This window comes from Trachypithecus francoisi, unplaced genomic scaffold (assembly GCF_009764315.1).
Source record: "Trachypithecus francoisi isolate TF-2019V2 unplaced genomic scaffold, Tfra_2.0 Lachesis_group3, whole genome shotgun sequence".
In the NCBI taxonomy this organism is placed as follows: Eukaryota; Metazoa; Chordata; class Mammalia; order Primates; family Cercopithecidae; genus Trachypithecus; species Trachypithecus francoisi.
Genome location: NW_022681468.1, coordinates 137979905 through 137996342, shown reverse-complemented (window position 1 = coordinate 137996342; position 16438 = coordinate 137979905). Strand labels below are relative to the sequence as shown.

Below are 16438 nucleotides of genomic sequence, written 5' to 3'. Positions count from 1 at the left end.
GGAGGGTTGATTTCTGAGAAGCAGAGAAAAACTTGCAGAGGAGAAGCCATCTGTTACAGTAAAAGAAAGCTCTTTTACTATTAGTGTCCTTCATGTTAAGCAGATACAAGACCCGTTCTCATTTATTAAAAGAACTGAAGGATAGTAAGTATCAGTTTTTATTAAAGCTGTCTTTCTCCTATTGGACAATGAGTTGAGTTTACTGAGGGCCGGAATCCTTTTGCTCATGTCAGGTTTGCTCCTGCCTAGCATGTAGTAGTTGCTCAATATATGTTTATATATTAAATGAATAAATTGGTGGCTTTATTCTTTCTGCCTCAAATATTGTCTGGTCTTACTTGTTAGGAATTCTGACCACTGTATTTTCCATAATGCCTTATATCTGGTACTCTGGGTACTCTGCAGATTCAAGGATTAGGCCATTAAGAAACTGAAAGAACCAAGTTGCATTTATTTTTTTTCAGGCTGGCTAGGGAACCATCTACTGGAGTTGAGGCTGTTTCTTCCTGCCCTTTTAGAGGATATTTTTTAAAGTACGAAATATTTTAAGCGAACAGAGATCAATATAACGAACCTTTATATACATACCAGCCAGCTCTGTAAGAGTCTAGTAATCTGCCATGCTTGTTATTTTAAAATAAATAACACATTAAAATGCAGAGAAATGATTCTGGTCTCTTTCCTTAATAACTTCCAGGTAATCATTATGAATTTGGTATTTGTCTCTTTTTTTTTTCCTTTTGCAATATACATATATGTACTTGCAAAAAAACTATTTTGCATGCATATAACTACTTATCTGTTCTCCTATTTTATGAAGTTTAGGTTGTTTCTAATTTTCTTTACCAAAAAAATGAGCATTTCTCTAGGGAGTTTACTGTGAAGAAAAATGGCTGGGTCATAGAGTATGCTATTTATTTATTCATTTATATGTTTCTGCCACATTGCTCTGAAGTTCTTGTACTAATTTAAACTCTAACCACTATTGTGTGTAAGTTTGTTTTTCCACACCCCTCAGACTTGACATTAACAGAGAAGCATGTTTTTTCAATCTGAAATGTTCTTTTAAGGTAATCTTTTCCTGTCAGTTACATTAAATACCTTTTCATAGGTATTATTCATTGTTCAAGTTTACTTTTATAAATTGAAGAGCATTATTCACATACTTATTTGTGCTGTTAGATTTTTGTTCATTGGATATTGATAGGCATAGTTAATAAATAAACATGCTCTTTAACAAACACATTGCAGACTTCTTATATATTCTTTTAGATAGATGTTACTAATGTGTTACCCCTCATAAAACTTGAGTTCTATAAAAATATTGTGAACCTTCCCATACTTGTTGGCATTTCAGAAATGGTACAACCTCATGAGCCTAAGTGTTACCAAGAATCTAGCGTAGTGAAATCTGGAGCCCGGGCCAATGTGTGTGAATTGCTCATAACAGTTTTGTAAGCTATTTTTGATTAAGGGTAATTTGTCACTTAATGACCATCAAGTTTAATGTAGCAGTAGTAGTTTATTGCTAAATGCTCAGTTTGTGTCATACTACAAATTTGAAGAAAAGGGTATTTCCCGCAGTGGTGACGCTCTTCTTTTTCTCATCCCCCCAGGTTGTATCAGAGTAAGATGGACGGTAGCTTTGATTGTGATTGTGGTGAGCTGGAGCCACCTGATCACTAACAAAAGACATCTTCTGTTAACCAACAGCCGCCAGAGCTTCCTGTTGAAATAAATATATAGCAACAAAGGAAGAAAAGAAGCAAAACGGAAATAGTGCTTACCAGCACCTTAGAATGATGCTGCTCAGGACCAGTCCAACACTGAATGTATCTGCACTGTGAGGAGAATGTTCATAGAAGCCTGTTGTGTGCATATTTATTCACATTTTTGTTAAATGTTAAATCGTTTAGCACGGTAATCTGAGTGCACAGTATGTCATTTCATTCCGTTTGAGTTTCTTGTTTTCTTTAAATGTCTGCAGAGTTGCTGCCCCTTTCTTGAACTATGAGTACTGCAATCTTTTTAATTCTCAATATGAGTAGAGCTTTTTGAGCTTTAAATCTAAGGGGAACTCAACAGGCCTGTTTGGCATATGCAATGAACATCAAGAAACCATCTTGCTGTGGAAGCATAATTATTTTTCTTCTCCCTTTTTGAAAGATCTTTCCTTTTGATGCCAGTTTTCTTCCTTGTTTACACAAGTTCAATTCGAAAGGAAAAGGCAATAGTAAGGGTTTCAAAATGGCAGAGAAATTTGAAAGTCTCATGAACATTCATGGTTTTGATCTGGGTTCTAGGTATATGGACTTAAAACCATTGGGTTGTGGAGGCAATGGCTTGGTTTTTTCTGCTGTAGACAATGACTGTGACAAAAGAGTAGCCATCAAGAAAATTGTCCTTACTGATCCCCAGAGTGTCAAACATGCTCTACGTGAAATCAAAATTATTAGAAGACTTGACCATGATAACATTGTGAAAGTGTTTGAAATTCTTGGTCCTAGTGGAAGCCAGTTAACAGACGATGTGGGCTCTCTTACGGAGCTGAACAGTGTTTACATTGTTCAGGAGTACATGGAGACAGACTTGGCTAATGTGCTGGAGCAGGGCCCTTTACTGGAAGAGCATGCCAGGCTGTTCATGTATCAGCTGCTACGGGGGCTCAAGTATATTCACTCTGCAAACGTACTGCACAGAGATCTCAAACCAGCTAATCTTTTCATTAATACTGAAGACTTGGTGCTGAAGATAGGTGACTTTGGTCTTGCACGGATCATGGATCCTCATTATTCCCATAAGGTATGTAGAGAAAGCCAGCTGAGACAGACCTTTAAACTGATACGCTTAATCAGGAATAGGTACCTGCATTTTCTTTGTATATTGTGGCAGAATTTTTAATCTTATTAAACTTTACATAGTGCCTTTTTTCTGATACAAATCTATCTTTCACAGTCTCTCTGTTTGAAATGAAGGTGGAGTGGGATAATTAAATACAAATTTCTAAAAAAAATATGGTTATTATAATGAAGTTCTAAAGTATATGGTTATTTATTATAAATGAAATTCTCCCTTATTTAAGAGTGGAATATACTTTCTTTGGGACAGAATTGTGGTAAGAGGGTATACTATTTCAACTTTTAGGTCTTTTGTTTTTGAGACAGAGTTTCACTCTGTCGTAAAGGCTGAAGTGCAGTGGTGCCATCTTGGCTCACTGCAACCTTCACCCCCTGGATTCAAGTGATTCTTGTACCTCAGCCTCCCAAATAGCTGGGATTACAGGTGTGTGCCATCACGCCCAGCTAATTTGTTTGTATTTTTAGTAGAGACGGGGCTTCACCATGTTGGCCAGGGCGGTCTTGAACTCCTAGCCTCCAGTGATCTGCCTGCCTCAGCCTCCCAAAATGCTAGGATTACAAAGGTGTGAACCATCATGCCTTGTCTTTTTTTTAGAGACAAGATCTTGCTGTGTTGCTCAGGCTGGCGTCAAATTCCTGGGCTCAAGTGATCCTCTGGCCTCATCCTCTTGAATAGCTGATGCTAAAGGTGCATGCCAGCACACCCAAACTTATGTCTTCTTTTGTCCCTTTAAGACTGTACTATTCAGTTCTGCTTTGTTTAAACTAAATTTAGCTTGAAATCTAAATTCCCATAAACAATTGGTAGTAAGTATAGCCAAAAAGATGCACAGCAACTTCCTCTTAGATAGCAAATGGCCTTCATACAAGAATTTAGTATTTTTCAAGCTGAACCTTGGTCTTTTAGTTTTGAAATGAAATCTTATGTGGGACTGTGATGTTTAAAATAGAAAAGTGGAGCTGCTTTGGCCGTAAAGAACCCCTGGGAGCCCTGCTTTGTTGGCTTTTCACAGTACATGCCTAAGACAAATCTTCATATGTGTTGTTTCACATTAAGATTTTTTTTTTTTTTTTTTTTTGAGACCAAGTTTTGCTCTTGTTGCCCAGGCTAGCGTGCAATAGTGTGATCTCAGCTCATTGCAACCTCCGCCTCCTGGGTTCAAGCAATTCTCCTGCCTCAGCCTCCCAAGTAGCTGGGATTACAGGCGCCCGCCACCACGCCCAACCCATATTAAAGTATTTTTACTTGGGCCGGGTGCAGTGGCTCACACCTGTAATCTCAGCACTTTGGGAGGCTGAGGCAGGTGGATCACGTGAGGTTGGGAGTTTGAGTCCAGCCTGACAACATGGTGAAACCCCATCTCTACTAAAAATACAAAATTAGCCGTGCTTCGTGTTGCATGCCTGTAATTCCAGCTACTTGGGAGGCTGAAGCAGGAGAATCCAGGAGGCGGAGGTTGCAATGAGCTGAGATCGCACCATTACACTGCAGCCTGGGCAACAAGAGCGAAACTCCATCTCAAAAAAAAAAAAAAAAAGATATTTTGTAGAAAATGAGTTCTAGGCTGGGAGCGCAGTGGCTCCTTCCTGTAATCTCAATGCTTTAGGAGGCGAAGGCAGGAGGATCACTTGAGGCCAGGTGTTTGAGACCAACCTGGGCAACACAGACACCTTTTTTTTTTCCTAGAGAAAAAAGAAAAGAGATTAGTACTACACTGACCACGTCCTTTTTATGTATTTACTGTATCTACAGTGAAGTATTGTAGATAGAGCACTGAACTAAGACTTATACTGTCTAAAATTGACTCCATTTCTACATCTGACTAGCTATATGACTTGAAGCAGATCCCTTAATCTCTCGGTCATCACACCTATAAAATGGAGTTAATATCTACCATCACAATCTCTCAGGGTAGTTTTGAGGATGAAATAAGGCAGCAATATATGTATAAGGTTTTGTATGGTGCTTTGTAATTGCAAAGTAATTGAATAAATTGGTTATGAATAGGATTTATAGTAGAGGTCAGTAAGGAGGCTGACATTGGTTTATAAGTAGCACCTCTGGTGTTCTTTCCTACTGTTCTGACTTGAAGCATACTTGCTCCTTGATTATCTCAAGACTTTGAGTGAAACCAGCACATCTGAAAAATACTTTGAATGTGTGGCCTAGAGTTAACACTATAACTAGAGTTTTACATTTTTTTTTTTTTTTAAAACAGGGTCTTGCTCTTGGCTCACTCCAACCTCTGTCTCCTGTGCTTCAGTGATCCTCCCAGCTCAGCCTCCCAAGTAGCTGGGACTACAGGCGTGTACTACCATGCCAGGCTAATTTTTGTATTTTTAGTAGAGATGGGGTTTTACCATGTTGCCCAGGCTGGTCTCAAACTCCTGGCCTCAAGTGATCCACCCACCTCGGCCTCCCGAAGTGCTGGGGTTAAAGACTAAAGATTTTACTTTTTTTTTTTTTTTTTTGAGACAGTTTCGCTCTTGTTGCCCAGGCTGGAGTGCAGTGGCGCAATCTCGGCTCACCGCAACCTCTGCCTCCCGGGTTCAAGCAATTCTCCTGGCTCAGCCTCCCAAGTAACTGGGATTACAGGCATGCACCAGCACACCTGGCTAATTTTGTATTTTTAGTAGAGACAAGGTTTCTCCATGTTGGTCATACTGGCCTCGAACTCCCAACCTCAGGTGATCCACCCGGCTCAGTTTCCCAAAATGCTGGGATATTACAGGCGTGAGCTACCGCGCTCGGCAGATTAAGGATTCTTTAATCAAGTTTTAAGTACTGTTCTTTAGCTAAAGTAAAAAAAATGTTTTTTGTTTCTTTTATAGGGTCATCTTTCTGAAGGATTGGTTACTAAATGGTACAGATCTCCACGTCTTTTACTTTCTCCTAATAATTATACTAAAGCCATTGACATGTGGGCTGCAGGCTGCATCTTTGCTGAAATGCTGACTGGTAAAACCCTTTTTGCAGGTTAGTATTTTGTGGGGGAAAAAATTTTCCCAAAGAGAAGTAATTTTGCATTTATCTCTGAAGCAAGATTCATATAAGATTTAAAATAATTAGTTGTGATCTGGAATACTAAAATGAACAGATAAATTTGTGTTTTTATTCCAAAAATTGAGAAAACTTACATTCACTAAATTGGTCACTTCATAAATTATCAGAACTCTAGTGTTTAAATATAATTTCATATTTTGTGGACCCATAATAGTTGTTGGTAATCTGTGTTGATACTTGAGTTGCATAATTCTGTCAGTATCATCACTTCCTGGTGAAAATTTTAAGCCATTGTTGAAAATCCAACAAATTTTTCTTGGTCCCCTCCCCCTGTAAACAACCAAACAAGTAATTTTTTGTTAAGTTTGGTGCTATTTAGAAGTCTAAAGAAGTGTGTGAGAGAGAACTTTGTCAAAATGAGAAAAAATGAATAATCCATGAAAAATGTCTTGTGTCATAAAGCAAAGCATACATCTGTATAAAATTATTTAGTATAGACTAGAGCTATAAACTTGGAGAAGCTATACATCAGTGATTGCTGGAATGGAAGGCATTATGGAGTCATAATAGTGAAGAATTTTAATTGGGGAAAGGAGAAAATGTGTTATTTAAGGGTACCCATATAAATAAAAGTATAATCCTGGTACATTCATGAATCTGAGATTCATGCAAGTTGTCAAATAATAATAAACATATTTATGACTAGTTAAGATGGGTTCAGATACTAGAAAGTATTTAGAAAATAGGCAGAGGACTTTCCATATGGAATAGTAGGGGTACTGAAGATTTTTTAGTTGGGGAAATGGTGTGATAGTGATTAAGGCCTTTTTCTGTGTTTTGAGATTACTTTTTCCCCCCTCTATACCCTTTTTTTTGTTGTTGAGATGGAGTCTCGCTCTGTCACCCAGGCTGGAGTGCCGTGGCGCGATCTTGGTTCACTGCCGGCTCCGCCTCCCAGGTTCACACCATTCTCCTGCCTCAGCCTCCCGAGTAGCTGGGACTACAGGCGCCCGCCACCATGCCCAGCAATTTTTTTGTATTTTTAGTAGAGACGGGGTTTCACCGTGTTAGCCAGGATGGTCTCTATCTTCTGACCCTGTGATCCGCCCACCTCGGCCTCCCAAAGTGCTGGGATTACAGGCGTGAACCACTGCACCCTGTCCTCTATACATACCATTTTTAGAGTTGTTCCCCCCGACCCTCAGACTGTGCTAAGAGCAGAAGGAAAGGAATAGGCCAGAGCCTATTTACATAAGAAAGATTAGTGTACATAGGAGAGCACTGGTGAAGAAAGGACAGAATGCATAAATGTCTTTTAAGTATGTTAATGCCAGTACTTAGTTTATATAACAGCCAGCCCTTTATAATTTTTTTCTATTTATCTAAAATTTCTGACTGGGCACAGTGGCTCACGCCTGTAATCCCAGCACTTTGGGAGGCTGCGGCGGGTAGATTACTTGAGGTAAGGAGTTCAAGACCAGCCTGGCCAACATGGTGAAACCCCGTCTCTACTAAAAATACAGAAATTAGCCAGGCATGGTGGCACATGCCTGTAATCCCAGCTTCTGGGGAGGCTGAGGCACGATAATCACTTGAACCTGGGAAGTGGAGGTTGCAGTGAGCCAGGATCAAGCCATTGCATTCCAGCCTGGGCAACAGAGACTGTCTCAAAAAAAAAAAAAAAAAATTCTAAGATGTATGATAGTTTTCTAAATTGAAATTCGGAGGGATTCCTGGAAACTAAATTATTAAATGGATTGATTTTTGCTTAGGAACAATACTGTGATTAGAGGTTATGTTCCTGGTATCAAGTGCCTTCCAGTATATATAAACAATTCTGTATTGTTTGTTGCAGTGTCACAAATTACTCCAAAACTTAGTAGCTTAAACAACAAACATTTATTATCGTTTTACAGTTTCTGTGTGTCAGAATGTGGGAGTGGTTTAGCTAGGTGGTTCTAGCTCAGGTTTTCTCAGTCAGGATGTTGGTAAGGGCAGCAGTTACCTGAAGGCTTGACCAAGGCAGGAGGATCCACTTCTAGATAGCTTACTTACATGACAGTTACCAAGAGGCTTCGGTTTCTCACCATGTGGGCATCTCCATAGGACTGCTTGAGTGTCTTCATAATATGGCGGCTGGCTTCCTCTAGAACTAATGATCCAAAAGACAGCAAGGAGATAGCCAGTAGATCTTATTTTAAAAAGTTGTGTTGTTATATAATTCACATACTATATAATTTATTTAAATTATACAGTTCCATATTTTTTAGTATATTTACAGAGTTATATACTCTGTAAATAACACAGTGTAATTTTGGAACACTGTCTTGGCTCCTAAAAGATCCTGCAAACCATTAGCAGTCACTTCTCATTTCCTCTTTCCCCCAACCCCTGGCATCCACTAATCTACTTTGTGTGTCTATGGATTTGCCTACTCTGGTTGTTTCAGATAACATTTGGACTTTGGGACAGGCTTCTTTCATGTAGCAATATTTTGGAGGTTTACCCATGTAGTGGCATATATTAGTACTTTTTTCCTTTTTATGGGCAAATAGTGTTCTGCTCTATGAATATACCACATGCTATTTATCCATTCCTCAGTTGATGGACATTTGGGTTCCCACTTCTTCATTATGAATTATGCTGTTGTGAATATTTGTATACAAGTTTTTGTGTGAAAATGTTTTCAGTTCTCTGGGGTATGTATACCTAGGAGTGGAATTCCTGGGTCATGTGTTAACTGTAACTTTTTGAACAGTTTCCCAGCACAGCTGTACCATTTTACATTCCCACCAGCAATGCATGAGAGTTAAATTTTATCTTTTTGAGTATAGCCATCCTATCAGGTATGAAGTAGTACTCATTGTGGTTTGTTTTTTCTTTTTTCGAGATGGAGTCTCGCTTTGTTGTCCAGGCTGTAGTGCAGTGGTGCAATCTTGGCTCACTGCAACCTCCGCCTCCCAGGTTCAAACAGTTCTCCTGCCTTCAGCCTCCCGAGTAGCTGGGATTACAAAGGCATGCACCACCATGCCCACTTAATTTTTGTATTTTTAGTAGAGATAGGGTTTCACAGTGTTGGCCAGGCTGGTCCCGAACTCCTAACCTCAAGTGATCTGCCCGCCTTGGCTTCTCAAAGTGCAGGGATTACAGGCAGGAGCCATTGCACCAGGCCTCATTGAGGTTTTGATTTGCATTTCCCTACTAATGGATGTTGAATGTCTGTACAGATCTATTGCCTATTTTTTTTTTTTTTTTTTTTTTTTTGAGACGGAGTCTTGCTCTGCCGCCCAGGCTGGAGTGCAGTGGCCGGCTCTCAGCTCACTGCAAGCTCCGCCTCCCGGGTTCACGCCATTCTCCTGTCTCAGCCTCCCGAGTAGCTGGGACTACAGGCGCCCGCCTCGTCGCCCGGCTAGTTTTTTGTATTTTTTAGTAGAAACGGGGTTTCACCGTATTAGCCAGGATGGTCTCGATCTCCTGACCTCGTGATCCGCCCGTCTCGGCCTCCCAAAGTGCTGGGATTACAGGCTTGAGCCACCGCGCCCGGCTCTATTGCCTATTTTTTAAATTGGCTTGTCTTTTTATTGTTGAGTTGTAAGAATTCTTTTTTGTTGTTGTTGTTGTTGAGACGGAGTCTCGCTCTGTCGCCCAGGCTGGAGTGCAGTGGCCGGATCTCAGCTCACTGCAAGCTCTGCCTCCCGGGTTTACGCGATTCTCCTGCCTCAGCCTCCCGAGTAGCTGGGACTACAGGCGCCCGCCACCTCGCCCGGCTAGTTTTTCTGTATTTTTTAGTAGAGACGGGGTTTCACCGTGTTAGCCAGGGTGGTCTCGATCTCCTGACCTCGTGATCCACCCGTCTCGGCCTCCCAAAGTGCTGGGATTACAGGCTTGAGCCACCGCGCCTGGCCAAGAATTCTTTACATAATTCTGAATACAAATCTTTTGTGATTTACATGTTTTTCTTCTATTCTGCAGTTTCCTTTCCTTTCTTGATAGTGTCTTTTGAAACAAGTTGTTTTGTTTTTGTTTTTTTTTTTGAGACGGAGTCTTGCGCACTCGCCCACTGTAGTAGAGTGGCACAGTCTTGGCTCACTGCAGCCTCTCCCTCTTGGGTTTAAGCGATTCTACTCCCTCAGCCTCCTGAGTAGCTGGCATCACAGGCGCGCACCACCATGCCCAGCTGATTTTTGTATTTTTAGTAGAGACGGGGTTTTACCATGTTGGTCAGGCTGGTCTCGAACTCCTGACCTCATGATCCACTTGCCTCGGCCTCCCAAAGTGCTGGGATTACAGGCGTAAGCCACTGTGCCAGGCCTGAAACAAGATTCTAATTCTGAAGTCCAGTTATCTTTTTCTTTTGTCCCTTTTGCTTTTGGTGTCATATCTGAGGAATAATTGCCTGACCCAAGGTCGTGGTTGTTTTCTCCTGTGTTGTCTTCTGAGAGTTTTATAGGATTAACCTTTACAGCTGGGTACGGTGGCTCACATCTGTAATCCTAGCACTTTGGGATGCAGAGGAGAGTGGATCACCTGAGGTCAGGAGTTCGAGAACACCCTGGCCAACGTGGTGAAACCCTGTCTCTACTAAAAATACAAAAATTAGCTGGGCATAGTGGTGCGCGCCTGTAATCCCAGCTACTTGGGAGGCTGAGGCAGGAGAATCGCTTGAACCTGGGAGGCAGAGGTTGCAGTGAGCCGAGATCGTGCCACTGCACTCCAGCCTGGACAACAGAGCAAGACTCTGTATTCGGTGGCGGGGGGAAGAAAAAGGGGGATTAACTCTTACACATTCTTTTGCATGTGGATGTCCATTTGTCCTGGCACCATTTGTTGAAAAGATTCTTTCCCCATTGAATTATCTTGACACTGTCATCAAAAATCAGTTGACCACACATGTAAAATATCTTTTTGTGACCAAGTCTTAAAAGTTACATACTGTCAACTTTAGCTTTATTTTATGTGTTAGAAGTGAGTCACTAAGTACACTTCATGATCAATGGGAGCAGAGTTCAGTTCCACCCTTTAAATGGAGGAGTATCAAAATAATTTTTGGACCGTTTTTTCATTTTTTACCTTCTCGAATGAACAAGGATTAAGTGGATACACACACACACATACATATATATATGTATGTACATATGTGTGTGTGTGTGTGTGTATATATATATATAAAATTTTTTTTTTTTTCGAGATGGAGTCTTGCTCTTGTCGCCCAGGCTAGAGTACAATGGTGCGATCTTGGCTTACTGCAACCTCCGCCTCCCAGGTTGAAATGACTCTCCTGCGTCAGCCTCTTAAGTAGCTGGGATTACAGGTGTCTGTCATCACACCCAGCTAACTCTTTTTACACTTTTGGCCTGGCTGGTCTCAAACTCCTGACCTCAGGTGATCTGCCTGCATTGGCCCCCCCACAGTGCTGGGATTACAGGCAGGAGGCACTGTGCCCGGCCAGGTGGACACATTTTAAAGCCACCACAGTAACGAGTCAGAAAAACAAGCCTCCAGGTGTGGTGGCTCATACATGTAATCCCAGCACTTTTGGAGGCTGAGACCAGAGGATCAGTTGAGCCCAGGAGTTCGAGACTAGCCTGGGCAACATAGTGAGACCTTGTCTCGACAAAAAAACAAAAATGTAGCTGGGCATGGTGGCACACACATGTGGTCCCAGCTCTTCAAGGGGCTTAGGTGAGAGGATTGCTTCAGCCTGGCAGGTCAAGGCTACAGTGAGCTGTGATCATGCCACTTACTCCAGCCTGTGCAACAGAGCAAGACTTTGTCTCAGAACAAAAACAAACTTAAGTCTATATAATGAAAAATCATTTGGTCATGCTCCAAGTCATAGAAACGAGGTCAGTGCGTACTGCTGCTGCATGGATTATACAAAGGTTTTTTTTTGTGGTTTTTTTTTTTTTTTGAGAGGGAGTCTCGCTCTGTTACACTAGACTGGAGTGCGCTTACATGAGCTCAGCTAACTCCTCCTCCCAGGTTCAAGGGATTCTCCTGCCTCAGCCTCCCGAGTAGCTGGGACTACAGGTGCACGCCCCCGTGCCCAGCTATGTGTTGAAATTTTAGTAGAGACAGGATTTCACCATATTGGTCAGGCTGGTCTTGAACTCCTGCTCAGGTGATCCACCTGCCTCGGCCTTCCAAAGTGCTGGGATTACAGGTGTGACCCACTGCTCTCAGCTGTATTTGTGTATTTTGAAATGTTTGTTTTTAAACATTCAGTGCACATTCAGACATTAAGTATAGGAATAAAAATAATTGGATTTGTTTTAAAATTCTTTTAAGTAGCATAGTTTTTACATTTAATAGGAACAGTTTGTGAAATGATCGGAAAGATCTAGGTTGTAGTTTTTTTCTAGTTGCCAGATGCTTCATTGATTTTTGTCAGTGAACCATTCGATAAAAACATGAAGGGAGAGCTGAGTGGTTATTACGTATAAGTTGCAAATGAACACAGCAACAAAAGGTAAGGACCAAGCATTCATTGGAAACCAGTGTATTTTTAGCCTGTAGAAAGTGTTATAGTCTTATTTTTTGGTGCATTTCTCTTGTGTGTACAGATTGTCTCTCTGTAGGTGTTCCTGTCCCAGGTTAACACTTCTACTTGGGCAATAGGTATTTTACCTCTTTCCTGCTTAGCACTTCTATTCCTCGCATCTTCACTTTACCCCTTCTGCTGGATCGTTTTTATCAGTATTCATTCAAACATTGATATAATTTTTCCAGTCTTACAAGAGAATCTCTGTCCTCACCCCGCAGTCCCTCAGCTACTGCCACATACTACTGTACTCTTTGAATGTAAAACTTCTCAAAAGATGTGTGCATCCTTGCTGCTCTTAATTCCTCTGCTTACATTCCATCTTTCACCCTGTCCAATCAGGCTTGGTCCTCCACCAAAAACCACTCTCATCGAGGTCACCAGTGATCTCCATAATGCTAAATCTCTTATCAATTCTAAGTCCTCATTTTGAACCATCTCCAGCATTTGTTACAATTGATCTTCCCCTCTTCAGGTGCTTTTTCAGCTGTCTTTGGGCATGCCACTCTTCAGTTCTTCCCTGGCCTCTTTCCAGTCACCCTTGCCAGTTCTCTTTCGCCTCATGTTGGAAGTATCCCAGATTCAGTCCTTGGACTCCCTGCTCCTCTAGTTTCACTTAGTCCCTGGGTAATCTCATTCTTTTTCATTCCTTTAAGAATTATCTATATCTGATGATGACTCTTGAATGTTTATCTTCAGCCCTGACCTCTTGTCTGAATTCCAGGTTCCTTAACTCAATATCTCCACTCAAATGTCTAATAACAAAAGTTAACCTATCCAGAACTGGGCCTCTGATATTTCTTCCTCATACTTTGTTTTTACTATCTTCCTCATGTTAGCAAACCAGTACCTCCATTTTTCAGTTGCTTAGACAAAAATCTTGTCACTGTCCTTCACTTCTGTTAGTCTGTTAGCACAGATCTGTGGGCTCTTTCTTCAAACCATATCCAGACTCTTAACAGCTTGTTATTATCACTCTTACTATCCCTCCCCCAGTCCAGTCAGCCATTGTGTCTCTCCTGTTAGAAGGACCTTCTCTTTCCTGCTTCAGTATGTGCTGTCTTTAGTTACCACATCACAGCCAGAGTGGTCCTGTGGAAAGATAAGGTAGATCATGTCGTATCTCTGCTCAAACTGTATGATGGCTTTCTTTCCAACTCAGGGTAAAGCTGACCCTTTGTTCTAGTACCACTCTGACTTCATCTCCAACTATGCTCCAAGCTACTCTACTTTTGCTAGGCTTATCTAATTGTTGTTTCTTGGACATACCAACCTGCCTGTCTCCTCTGGGCTTCTCTCCATCTTCCTAGAACTCCTTTCTTTCTTCCATATGAATGTTTGGTGTATTCCCCACTTCCTTAATTTTCCACTTCTTAGTGAGGCTTGCCTTTGTCTCAAAACAAAAACCAAGTCTCATTCTGTTGCTCAGGCTAGAGTGCAGTGACATGATCTTGGCTTACTGCAACCTCCTCCAGGGTTCAAGCAATTCTTGTGCTTCAGGCTCCCAAGTAGCTGGGACTACAGGCATGTGCCATGCCTGGCTAATTTTTGTATTTTTAGTAGAGATGGGGTTTTACCATGTTGGCCAGGCTGGTCTCCAACTCTTCACTTTTTTTTTTTTTTTTTTTTTTTTAAGTATTAACAGCCCTATTCTTCCCAACAGTCCTATCACCCTTAGCTTATTCTTTTTCCTTATAGCATATGTCACCGTAAGATACATGAAGGCAGGGACTTGGTCTGTTTTGTTTCACAACTGTATTCTCAAGTGTCCTGCTCATAGTAGGAACTAAAAAAAATTTTGAATGTTCAATGCATTTATAGACATTAAAGGAAAGGCAACTGGAATTTTTATTGTTTTTGAGACAGGGTCTTACTCTGTCATCCATACTGGAGTACAGCAAATGGAATTTTTAAAAGTCACCTATTTAACCTAGTTTCCCCCTTTATTTCTTCAGTTGCCTAACAGCCTAGAAATACTGAGCCCTAACAAAGAACTATAAAACTTCTCATTTTAAAAGTCTAGTCCAACCCTTCATTTCATTGATGGTGAAATTAAGTCCTAGAGATGTTAGCTGTTGTCTCTGAAGTTATAGCCAGTTAATTAGTGGTACAGTTAAGACCAGAATATAGATCTCTTAAATCTCAGTTGCTTTTTTTTTCACTAGTCTGTGATAACCTTAATATGAGACCAAACTTAGAGTCAGTTCCCTGTGGAAACAAAGGAGCTAAAACTAAATATATCAGTGAGCAGAAATGGAAATAGGTAAGTAGATTGGTGATAGTCAAAGCAGTGAAACCTGATGATTCAATTCAAACATCCCCCCACTGGTCATTATAATATTTAAATTAGTATGTTTATTATGAAATAAGTAAGCATTGAGGAATGTGTTGTATTTAGTGTGTGTGTTTTGTTTTTTTACCTCAGGTGCACATGAACTTGAACAGATGCAGCTGATTTTAGAATCTATTCCTGTTGTACATGAGGAAGATCGTCAGGAGCTTCTCAGCGTAATTCCAGTTTACATTAGAAATGACATGACTGAGCCACACAAACCTTTAACTCAGCTGCTTCCAGGAATTAGTCGAGAAGGTATTGTGACATGAAAGTAACCCTCACGTGAATGCCTGTGTGTGAAGTAGAAATCTGTGTAGGGGAGCTGGAACTTTTTATCCTTAGATATGGGACTTTCTCCCAAATAGTCTTTTTATACTTAAGGTGTACCTAAAACTTCGACTCTCATCTCCCCCTTTTTTTTTGTCCTGGTGCTTAGGCTACGATCTTTTTGTTCCTCTGAATCACTTTCCAGAGCACGTAGCAAGTATTTTGAATGTAGGCACTGGGGCCAAAATCATGATGGCATTTTTTTCCTCAGATATACTTGTAACTCCTGTAAATGCCTGGATAGAAAGAAAGCTGCTGTGTTTCATTTCAGCAGGTTTTGCAGGCTTTTCAGTAGTTCCACGTTCTTAACCAGTCTTTGAGTCTGTCTTCACAAATTCCATTGCTAGCTCCCTTTCTCGTAACCCTACAGCCACTGTCACAACATCCCTGTTCAGAACTAAATAAGTCCTCTGTGGGAACACTTTTTTATTTTTTATTGAAAAATAGAGACAGGATCTTAACTGTGTTGCCCGGGCTGGTCTTGAGCTCCTGAGCTTGAGCATCCCTTCTGCCTCAGCCTCTGAAAGTGGTAGTGTTACAGGTGTAAACCACCACACCTGGCCAAGGAGCACTTTTAAAATGCAAACTAGTAATTGCGAATTGGGAGGTGGAGTGGGGAACAGGGTGGGTGTCTGCATACCCTCTGCAGGTGTGGCTCTGCTCAGCCAGGTGGAGACACTGTGCTCAGCCATAACCTGGATCCACTTAAGAGTCGTCGTCATTTATTGCTGAGTCTCATCAAGAGGATGGTGCTGTTGAAGCATTTGTAACCTTGCTGTATAATGCTATTTGAATCTTTTTCATACCCTCCTTAGGGTGGGGACCATGTTTTAATCTTGGAACTAAACTGAATGTTTGGCCAGTGACTGGGATTAACCATTGAGCAAAGATCCTTGGTCACGTGGCAGCACTGTGCTTGCAAGCAAGTGAACGCAGAGTGGATGGAGTTTTTGAGGCTAAAGATTTACCAATTGGCCGGGCACGGTGGCTCAAGCCTGTAATCCCAGCACTTTGGGAGGCCGAGACGGGCGGATCACAAGGTCAGGAGTTCGAGACCATCCTGGCTAACACGGTGAAACCCCGTCTCTACTAAAAAATACAAAAAAAAAGCTAGCCGGGCGAGGTGGCTGGCACCTGTAGTCCCAGCTACTCGGGAGGCTGAGGCAGGAGAATGGCATAAACCCGGGAGGCGGAGCTTGCCGTGAGCTGAGATCTGGGCGACAGAGCGGGACTCTGTCTCAAAAAAAAAAAAAAAAAAAAGATTTATCAATTATACGCTCCATACTACTTTCTTCTTAACAGTGGAGTTTTATTTTGGGACAGAGCACGTTCCGAAGCAGTGGCAACTTGGTAAAAAGAATACATGTTCTCAC

The 16438-nt window shown here is 41.4% G+C and overlaps 1 protein-coding gene across 3 annotated transcripts in view; it reads left to right on the top strand.

Moving 5' to 3' along the window:
* MAPK6 (mitogen-activated protein kinase 6) overlaps window positions 1-16438 on the top strand; it is a 46026-nt gene that overhangs the window by 23405 nt on the left and 6183 nt on the right. For all 3 annotated transcript variants that reach the window (XM_033190099.1, XM_033190101.1, XM_033190100.1), the window contains exons 2-4: window positions 1617-2802; window positions 5691-5835; window positions 14829-14993. In XM_033190099.1, the coding sequence (XP_033045990.1) occupies window positions 2248-2802; window positions 5691-5835; window positions 14829-14993 (865 nt within the window). In that variant the 5' untranslated portion in view covers window positions 1617-2247. The remainder of the gene's footprint in view (window positions 1-1616; window positions 2803-5690; window positions 5836-14828; window positions 14994-16438) is intronic.